The sequence below is a fragment of the Colobus angolensis genome, unplaced genomic scaffold, assembly GCF_000951035.1.
Source record: "Colobus angolensis palliatus isolate OR3802 unplaced genomic scaffold, Cang.pa_1.0 Scaffold392, whole genome shotgun sequence".
In the NCBI taxonomy this organism is placed as follows: domain Eukaryota; kingdom Metazoa; phylum Chordata; class Mammalia; order Primates; family Cercopithecidae; genus Colobus; species Colobus angolensis.
This window is the reverse complement of record NW_012117288.1, coordinates 420773-431287: the sequence shown is the minus strand read 5'-3', so window position 1 is coordinate 431287 and position 10515 is coordinate 420773. Positions and strand designations below refer to the sequence as shown.

Sequence of the window (10515 nt, the reverse complement as noted above, 5' to 3'; positions counted from 1 at the left end):
AGGCTGCACCACGTTGGCCAGGCGGAATTCGAACTCCTGACCTCCAGTGATCCGCCCATCTCGGCCTCCCAAAGTGCTGGGATTACAGGCATGAACTACCGCCCCAGCCTACAAGTCTTGTTGACTTTAGGATTTAAGTCACACCTAAGGTGCCCGTGTTTAAACCAGAAGAGGTACATTCTGAGTTGGGCTTTGATGGATGAATAGGAGTCTCCCGGGAGCAGAAAGAGGAGAGCACCAGGCAGAGGAACCGCATGTGCAAAAGCCTGTGGTTGAAATGAGAGTTTGGTGTGGCCCCTTGCTGTGGTTGAAGCCCCGGGTTTATTTAGAGTGAAGGGGATGATAAAGGATGAGAATGGGGGCTGTTTGTAGGGGCAGGTGGAGGTGGTGGCTTGCAAGGGCCTTGAATGCCAGGCGAAGAGTTTGGGATTGAAGGAGCAGGAGGCAGGGCAGCACAAGAGGCACCAGGCTTTAGGAAAAGATGGAAGGTCATTGGCAAATTGGTGAAGGGGGGCCAGCATCTGGTGCCATGAGACTCAGTGCCTGAGCCAGCAGGACAGCTTCGGCACTTCTCCTCCAGGCACCTCACTTTTATGGATGATAAAACATGGGCACAAGGGGGCCCCACTCCCAGAGCTTCAGGGAGCCTCCCCAAAGGCCATTCCTGGCACCTGGGGTCTGAGATAGGGACCGAGCTGGCTCACAAGCCCTCCCTGTTCTGTGACATGTCTGTTTCCTGTTTCTCCCCCATCAGGAGCAGTTTCAGTCTCAACTTCAAAAGAACAAACACGCACTCAAAACAAAGGAAGACGGTCCTCGACTGCAGAGGAAGCAGGAAGCTGTCGGCCCAGCTCTGAGCCCAGCTGCTGGAGCCCCGAGCAGCGGCATGGAGTCCGTGGCCCTGTACAGCTTTCAGGCCACAGAGAGCGATGAGCTGGCCTTCAACAAGGGAGACACACTCAAGGTAGGGGGGCTGGAGCCTGCTGAGTTGGCCCCACACGGGGTGGGGGTGGATTTAGGAACCGGGGGCCTGGGACTGTCCCAAGCCGACGGTGGCCCCTGGAAGACAGGCCCAGCCTCTCCAGTTATTGGCTGTGTGACTCTGGACAAGCCACCTCTTCCCTCGGAGCCTCAGTTTCTCCATCTAGGAAAGGGGGAGATAACTAATGACCCTCCTTTGGGGCTGCTGTGAGGATTCGATGAGCTATTACCACAGTGTCTGGCAGGAGTTAGTTCAACCCCCAGTTTTCCAGGAAGAAGTTTGAAAAGAAAACTGTTGAGAGAGGGAGAGAATGAGAGCTAGAGAGAGAGAGACAGAGTATGGGAATGGAGAACAGAGGGAGAAAGAGGGACAGAGAGAAGGTCTTAGGAAAGAAATAAGTACACATGCTGACCTAGTAGGGCTAAAATAGCTGTGATGAAGGCATCAAGGATGAGCTTCCCAGTAGTGTGGAGTAAAGGGAAAATAGAGTCATACCACAGTTCATTTCTCCTTGTCTGGGCCGCTTTTGACAGACATTGCAGCCTTCCAAGACAGTCTAGACAGATGGGCCTGTGGAATGTGTCTCTGGAAATGTCCTTGCTTAAAAGTTTGCATGTGAAAGCCATGCCCAGGATTCTGGGAGTGGCCATGCCAAGACTGTGCACTGGAACTGCCAGTAAACCACACTAGGGAAGTGACTGCCCTTCCCTGGGCCTCAGTTTCCTCACTGAGGGTGAGGAAATGGGTGTTAGACTGAATGCTCCTCTGCGCTGAGCCCTGGGCTCTGTTCTTGACCACAAGCTTCAAGCATAAGACGGGAGAGCTCCCTGTGCCATCACCCTGCTATAGCCAGGCCCCGGACTCAGCAGCACACCCCATGTCCCATTTAAGCAATGGGGATTGGCACCCCCATTTCACAGGTGATAAACTGAGGCACAGGGAGGCAACATGACCTGCTCGGTATGGAGTCAGTTTTGAACCTGTGTCCCTTTGACTGTGGAACCTGTGCTTGGTCTGAACAGGCTGGGCTGGGGGTTGGGGTCCAGAGGAGGAGGAGCAATTCCTCCTTCTGGGGTCACTGCAGTGCTGGCTGTGGGCCTCATGGACAGGGCCAGGCTGAGCACTGGGGCTGTGAGCCCAAGGCATGACCCTCTGCGGGGATCCAAGTCTTCGTTTCTCATCTGAGAGCACTTCGAGGTCACTAGACCCAGGTGTGGTGTTGGGAGGGAGTGGGGCAGTGATGAAATAGGAATGGGGTGCGCGGGAGGCGCTGAGCCAGGCTTGGAGGGATCAGGTGGCTGGGGTGGAAGCTGAGCTCCACGACCATCCTGTCCTCTCGCTCAGCAAGTGTTTTCCAGCGCTCCCTGTGGGCCAGCCCCAGCCACAGCACTGCCTGCCTACAGATTGAGTCCAGCCTGGGGGAGTGGGCAGTGAAGCCCGTTCTTCAAACCTCAACTTTGGTCCTGGATGAAAACTCTGGCTCATGGACTCACTCTGGACAAATGACCCCAAACATCACCTCCCTGGGACAAAGCCTCCCTCCCTGACCAGCCAGGCATTTCTGGGTGCACGCATCCCCCTGCTGCTGCCAGCTGGGGGGGCGGGGGGGCTTCACTCCCATCTCTCCACGAGCAGCCTGGAGGACGAGACCCAGACTCAGGAAGCCCATGTGACCCTGACATCTCCATGGGAAAGGGTGACGGTCCAGACCCAACACAGCCAGCCCTGGGCTCCCTAAACCTACTTTCTGCATGTCATTGTCTTGTCGGCAACTCTGGCAAAACCTACCTGAAGCCCCTCCTCTGGCCCAGGCCTCCATCGTCACTCACCTGGGCTTGTGCGGTGGCTCTCAAGGCCTCCCCCCGCCACCCCCTGCTTCCCAGCCCAGTCTCCATGCAGTGGCCGTGACTCAGAGCCTGGCCCTCCCCTGTATATCTCATGACACCTGCTCCTCCCTCCTCAGCTCCAGACACCCTGGCCTCCTTTCTGTTTCGGGGACAGAGCTTGCCCCCACCTCAGGGCCTTGGCACTAGCTGTTCCGTCTGCCTTGGACACTGTTCCCCACGTTTTCTTACTGCTGGTTCCTTCTTGTAATTCGGGTCTCAGCTTCCATGTCACTTCTTTAGAGAGGCCTTTCTGGACCACCCTACCTGTCCTGTGTTGCCAATCTCCCCACTCCCACCCAACCAGACATTCTCCATCTGTCTCCTGATGTCCATTTTTCACAGCACTTACTGCTCCATTAAACTACCTTGCTTACTTGTTTCTTCCCTTGTTTATGGTCTGTCTCTGCCTACTAGAATGTGAGCTTCTTGTTCCCTGCTCTGTCGTGGGGTGCCTGGCACACAGTAGGTGTTCAGTAAACAACTGTCAAGCAGCAACTGCATCAGGCTGGGATGGTAAAGTGGGGCAGCAGCCCAGGTGGAGGGCACCATGGGGGCAAAGGCTAAGGGGCAGGCCAAGGTCTGCCTTTCACCTTGAGCAGTGATACTCCTCCAGGGAGGGGCTGGCCTCTCTCCCTTCTGAGAATTCCCGGGTCTCAGAGGGTCTGGGGCTTTAAAACAATGTTCACAGTAAGAAATCAGTTAATGTGAGGTCAAGAGATCGAGACTAGCCTGGCTAACATGGTGAAACCCCATCTCTAGTAAAAATACAAAAATTAGCTGGGCGTGGTGGCAGGCACCTGTAGTCCCAGCTACTCGGGAGGCTGAGGCAGGAGAATCGCTTGAACCCGGGAGGCGGAGGTTGCAGTGAGCCGAGATTGTGTCACTGTACTCCAGCCTGGTGACAGAGCGAGACTTCATCTCAAAAAAAAAAAAAGAAAAAGAAAAAGAAAAAAGAAAAAGAAATCACTAACTAACGTAACCAATGCGACACTCCTGGGGCTTCTGAGTGCAGATGACAAGGAGACAAAACGAAACAGGGACTGCATGAGATATAGTGCATCCCATGTCCACACCGCTGCATGCAAGGCAGGCCACAAATGCACCCACTGGACAGAAGAGGGAGGACACTGAGGCCGAGGCCACAGAGAGTCAGAAGCAGACAGAATGTTCTGGAGCCCCAGGCTTCAGGGCCTCCTCCTGGAATCCGTGGCTGTGGCATGTGGCCTACAGGTCCTTGTTTTCTCCTGAGGTTGGGGGAGTTGTGTTGTGTTGTTGTGTTGTTTTGAGATGGAGTCTCACTCTGTTGCCCAGGCTGGAGTGCAATGGCACGATCTCGGCTCACTGCAGCCTCCACCTCCCGGGTTCAAGTGATTCTCCTGCCTCAACCTCCTGAGAAAGTTGGGATTACAGAGGTGTGCCACCATGCTTGGCTAATTTTTTGTATTTTTAGTAGAGATGGGGTTTCACCATGTTGGCTAGGCTAGTCTCGAACTCCTGACCTCAGGTGGTCCACCCTCCTCAGCCTCCCAAAGTGCTGGGATTACAGGCGTAAGCCACTGTGCCCAGCCTGTTTTGTTTTGTTTTGTTTTGTGTTGAGCGAAAGCTTTCCTGAGTCAGCCACCTGCTTCCGTTCGCCCCTGGGGCTGCTGACCTGGCCCAGCCTGGCCTGGTGGACAAAGCGGGGGTGGAGATGGGGGTGCAGAGGCCACCTGTGAGGGTGGGCCTCAGGCCTGGGTCCTAGGAGGCCAATCCCAGCTACTCTTGGCAAAATGTCATTGCTGGAGTCGATGCCCCTATATTGGCCTGCCGTGGGCCTTTGGTACCCCATGCCCATTTTCTGTCAACAAGTACCCCTGAAGGATAGAGCTGACATTGGAACCTGCTCCAGGACTGACAGGAGAGATGTCCCCTGACAGGAGAGATGTCCCCTCAAGCTGGGGTCCAGAGACAAAGAGGATTAGAGGTGAAAATTGGTGGGCCAGGACCCCCTTGACCAGTGAGCCAAAACCCCGGACCTCAGAGTCCTAGCTGACCAAACAGGCTCTGCCTCTCCCCTGCTGTGTGGCCTTGGCCAAGTCACTTCCCCTCTCTGGGCTTCAGTTTTATCTGTAAAATAGCATTTGGTGATGTTGACCTTGGAGGCTTTATCAGAATCAGGGGGACACATGGAAAGCGTGCCCAGGGAATGGAGGAAGGATGCCGGGCCTTGTGCTGTGCCCCTCCCAGGCCAGGCCCCGCCCCGCCTTGGTCGCTTAGTTGCTCCCCCTTAGGGACTCCCACCCCCGCTCTGGCTATTTCAGTTCCTCCAGGCCCACCTGTGGGGTGAAGAGGAGCCCGTGTGACTGAGCAGGCCATGCCAGGGCTGAGAACCAGCCTGTCTCAGACCAAAGGCCCCCTTATCTGCTCCCCAGAGCCTGAAATCCCCCCACTGAATTGTCACCCCTGAGCTGTTTAAATGCGAGGGACCCTAGGTGACCACTGGTGGCTGTGCTCAGGCTGGGCCCCCGACTTTCACCCCAAGGCTCAGTGCATGGCATGTAGGTGCTGTGGACCTCCCAAACTCGGGAGCACAGCCCAGGAAGGAACTCAGGTTCCCAGTTCTGCTCCTGCAAACCCCATGGTCCGCAGGGCTCCTGGTATCGGAGCCTGAGAGTCCAGCTCCAGCCACCCCAAGCCTCCTATGAGTCCCCGACTGTGCCTCCCTTGGAGTCTGTGAATCGCCTAAGGATGGGCTGTCCTGGGGCCAGGGGATGGGCAGGACTGAGGAACGAGGTGTTCTAATTCAGCTCTGGGCAAGTCCTGTCCCAGGCCCCCAGCCCTTCTCTGTGAGTAGACTCAGAAGCTGGTACAGGCAAAGCCCACCTGGGGCCTGGCATGCAGTGGGATCTCTGGGGGTGACAGTTGTTCCTTCTCGGCGACTCAGTGGCTTTGTGTCTCCTGCCCACAGATCCTGAACATGGAAGATGACCAGAACTGGTACAAGGCCGAGCTCCGGGGTGTCGAGGGGTTTATTCCCAAGAACTACATCCGCGTCAAGCCCCATCCGTGAGTGGACACCCCCCCATCCCATCCCCGTGGCTCTATCTCTCCTGGCCATGGGACCCCCTCACTCCTGGGCCTCTGTCCATCTGTCTGGGGCCCCCAGGCTCCACAGAGGCCACCAGCCTGAGCAGGCACAGGAGACTGAGTTCCGAGGATTTACCCAGGGTTGGGGCAGAGTCAGGGCAAGCCCAGGCCTCGACACTGAGGACCTGAGCCAATGGAGAAAGTCTAGGAGGTCCCTGAGAGAGGACAAGGTCCTGGGCTTTTAGCTGGCTGGGCCACTGGCTGCTGTGTGGCTTCAGGCAGGTCCCTGCTCTCTGTTCCTCAGTTTCCCTATCTGTAACTCAAGGAGGGCAGATGCTCCAATCTGTTCAGACTGTGGAGGGTTCTAGAGCTCTTGTTGAGAGCTGGTCTGGTGCTGAGTAGCGACTGAGAGAGGGCTGGGCAGGAAGCAGACCCTGTAGGCCCTGCCTTTGGGGTGTGGGGGGAACTGGACATTGGCAGAGCAGAGTCTGGGACCAGGGTGGAGCAGGAACTGGGTCTGGGGCCCAGCTATCCTGGGGCCTGGGACCTGCCAGCCTAGAGATGTCCCAGGTGGGACTCTGGGCAGGTGGCAGCCAATACTGCTGCCGTGAGAATGGCTGGAGCAGGTCCCAGCCCTAGAACAGGCATGGGGCCCAAGAAATCTATGTGAACCAACTGGATATGCTTTGAATGACAGCTGAGGCAGCCCCAAGATACAGCCACTTAGTCATTCACTAAACACTGGCCACAGCTCCAGGGGGCCCAGCCTGGGCGATGCTGGAGACACAAGAAGTCAGAGCAGCTGTGTTCTGGGGGAGAAAGAGGACATGAAGGACATATTACATGGGAAGACAGTGAGCATTAAGGTGATTTCCCAGGGAAGGCTTCTCAGAAGAGGTGGCAGTGAGTGAGCTTTTGAAGGATGTATAGGAGTTGGCTAAGTAGAAAAAGAGAAAGGCATCCCTGGGAGAGGGTCAGGATGAGAAAAGGGAGAGCAATGACAGAGAACTTGTGGTGTGTGGGACTGGCAGGTGGACCTCAAATGTCAAGCTATGTGGGGAACCACGGAGGTGTTATGGTAGGACTCAGATATGGAGACAGGTGACAGGGCCAGGCAGGCTGGAGGGACAGTTTGGGAGCTGAGATGTGTGTGTGGCTGTGGGGTGGGAAGGGAAGGAGGTGCAGGGCCAGGGTGGGGCCCGAGAGGTATTTCCTCTTTATCTCTCTTTAAGTTGGTTCCAAAGCTGCCACCACCTCCAGCTTCCTGTGCTGGGCGAAGGCCCCCTCACACCCAGGTCCTCAGCCACCTGCCTGGGCTCCAGGCACTCCCAGCCTCCCCCACAGTGGCTGCCGCTTCCAGTTGGCATCTGGGGCTGCAGCCTGGGTTCCAGGCCCCACTATGTCCCTTGTGGTTGTGTGACATTGGGCAGGTTTCTGTGGTCTTTCTGTCAATTAAGGGGGAGAGGGAAGGGGTGCGTGAAGAGGGAGAGAGACACAGAGAATCTGACCCAGGGCCACAAGCTGGAGTGAGTGCCCCAGGTCCCTGTAAGCCAACAGGCACATCCAGACAGGCCAGAGGGCATGAATGGGAGCAATGCCCCTGGGCCGAGCTGTCAGGGAGGGGCCTTCAGGGGGAGGAAATGGCCTGGCAGTGGCTGGAAGGCTGGCTGGCCTACAGCTGCTAAGAGGGTCACATTTGCTCAGGCAGGGGAGAAAAGATGCCAAAAGATTGCAGTGCCAGGCCAGGCCAGTCAGGGGGAATGCTAGTAGTCAAGGCAAGACTCTAGCAGGGCAGTTGGGAGCCATGGAGGGTTCCAGCCTCCCTTGCCTCTGCGGTCATCTCTGGCCACTTATGTCTGGGACAGAGCAGGGATGGGGTCAGGCCCCTGACTAACCTGCCTGAAGTGGTGCCCAGGTGTGTCCTCGACTAACCTCAGCACCTGCTTTGCTCCCAAAATAACTACGGGGAAACTCCAGCTCCACACCTGACTCAGCCCATAAAGGCCCCAGGGTGTGGGGGCAGAGAGAGGGCTGGGCCTCAGAAATTCAGAGGTAGCGTGCCTGTGCCAGGCCCACTCTTTCCCTGGGCACCCCCTCTCACCCCTGCCAACCCTGGGAGCCCCTGGAGGAGGCACAATATACGCCAAGTGTTCCAGAGCCGTCCCATCAGCAGGGGCCACAGTGGCACATGACCCAGCCTCATGGCCCATGGGAATCAGGGATGGCTTCCTACAGGAAGGGTGTGACCCGCTGGGCCTGGAAGTTCAAATGGACGCTGCCAGGGAAGGCAGAGATAAACCTGGCAGGGGCAAGTGTGGGGGAAACAGCAAACACCCACATTCAAGCAGTTCCTGCATCCTCCCAAGGCCCTAGGAGCTGAGCACCGCCATCGCCGTCTTTGAGACAAGCAGACAGAGGCACAGAGAGGTTGAATGCCTCTCCAGGATCTCACAACTGGCACGAAGTGGAGCGGGACTGCAGCCGTGTGGTGTGACCCTGGGCTGGGACACCCTGGAGGACAGCGGGGAAGCTCATAAGAACAGCTGTGGGACTGGGAGAGTCCAGACCATGCACTTGCTATGCAATCTGGTGGGGTGTGGGGGTGTCTCTGTCCCTATCTGGGCCTTGGTTTCCACATCAGTAAAACAGGGATGATGCGAGGTGGCCACAAATGGAGTGACACTGTTGTGGAAGAAGGAGCCCGGCCCTGGGGGTTTCAGGAAGTGCTTTCTTCTTGCCTCCATCTGTCAAGCCATGGTGGGGGCAGGGCTGGCAGGGGACGTGGGAGACTCCTGGGAGGGTGTGATTGCGACACTCTCTGAGGGCAACAGCCACCCACACACTGATGCCGCCTGAGGAGTTTTGTGGGTTCTTCGAAGAAACCTGCCCCTCAGGAAACTCCCGCCCTGGGCCACTCTGGGCACTGTTCCAGGATGGAGCTGGGGGCTTCCTGGTGAAGAAGTTCTCTGCAACTCCCCTCCCTAGTAACCCCAACCCTGGGCCCCCTATGCTCTCCTCCTGCCGCAGCCTGTGACATTCATCTCCAGCCTTGAGACACCCAGGCTGGCTGGGCACCTGCCTTCAGGTCTCCAAACCCCAGGAGACCCAGGCTGAGCTCTCCAGATGGTTGCCCCAAGCTCTATACCCAGCGGCTACCTTCCCCACGCTCCCTCCCAGGAGGAAACTCACCGGGACAGGGCCGATGAGCCCCCATTCGTTTGGGGGCGGCAGTGGTCTAGAATCTCATGTCTAGGGCTCCAGCTTCTCCGGAAGCTGTCCCTCAGACACAAGCCTGATAACAATTTATTTAGCAATGGGGAAGAGGACAGGGAAGAGGGGGAACCAGTGGGGCATGCTGTTGGCGTCATCGCTGCTGGGGGCAACCAGAGCTCCATCTGGCTGGGGATCAGTGCCAGCTGGAGACAGTACAGAATGCGCACCTAGGAGTCATCCCTCCGGAGGGCTGGGCGCTGGGGTGTCTACCCCCCTGCTCCATCAGTCACCACTGGGAGTCAGACCGTTCCTGGGAGTCAGACCGTTCCTGGGAGCCTCAGCCTGCCCTGAACCCAGGCCAAGTATGTCAATCACCAGAAAACAAGCCCCAAGGTTTGTGCTGAGCAGCCTTCATCCTGCCAAGGCCGGTGCCGGGACACGGCCAGGACACTAGCGGCATGTGCGGCCCCACACGCCTTCTGCACTCAGCCCCCAGGGCTCATCAACATCCGGGACAACAGGAAACGTCCCGCCTGGCTTCCACCACCTGTGCCAAGCTCAGTCTGACTCAGGGAGAGGAGCATTTATGGAAGATGTGAAGGGAAACATTCTGTTATGATCCCACCATGAAACCTCTGGCTGTTCTGAGCCTCAGTTTCCCCATCTTAACATAAAGGGGTCAGAGCCAAAGCTGGACTAAAACACTGGAGTTAGGAAAGCCAGTCAGAGACCACGCAGCGCCTCCAATGGTGGGTGTTTTAGTCCTGCAGGCTGCTGTCATGGAATGCCATCCACTGGGTGGCTTCTGAACAACAAACATTTGTTGCTCACTGCTCTGGAGGCTGAAGTTCACGATCAAGGTGACGACACATTCGTGTCTGGTGAGGCTGCTTCCTGGTTCATAGACGGCTGTGTCTTTTAGCTGTGTCCTCACGTGGCAGACAAGTGAGCTCTCTGGGGTCTCTTTTATAAAGGCACCAATCCCATTCATGGCGGCTGCTAGTCACCTCCCAATGACCCCACCTCTAACTACTGTCACATGGGGGATTAGGTTTCAATATTTGAATTTTGGGGGACACAAAGTCAGCCTATAGCAGTGGCTAATTCCTGAAGAGGTCAGGGGCTACCAGGAGCCACACAGCAAGATCAGCAGGACTGGAAAAGGAGTTTCACTCCCAGACCCTGGGGATCTTGCAAGAGTCTAAGCATTTACCAGGCACCTGCTGCATACCCAGCTCTGTTTGGTCAGCAGGAAAAGGAACTTGTGCCTGTGAAAAGAACCCAGGTGGCCGTCGGGCGCGGTGGCTCACGCCTGTAATCTCAGCACTTTGGGAGGCCGAGGCAGGCGGATCACGAGGTCAGGAGATC

At 56.8% G+C, this 10515-nt stretch overlaps 1 protein-coding gene across 3 annotated transcripts in view; it reads left to right on the top strand.

Annotated features, from left to right (window-relative positions):
- The first annotated feature begins 692 nt into the window (after nt 1-692).
- Nucleotides 693-10515, top strand: part of GRAP (GRB2-related adaptor protein) — a 25999-nt gene continuing 16176 nt past the window's right edge. For 2 of the 3 annotated variants that reach the window (XM_011955004.1, XM_011955003.1), the window contains exons 1-2: nt 693-964; nt 5816-5913. In XM_011955004.1, coding sequence (XP_011810394.1) covers nt 887-964; nt 5816-5913 — 176 coding nt within the window. In that variant the 5' untranslated portion in view covers nt 693-886. Of the gene's footprint in view, nt 965-5236; nt 5406-5815; nt 5914-10515 lie in introns of those variants that run through there. The other variant, XM_011955005.1, reaches the window with a different exon arrangement.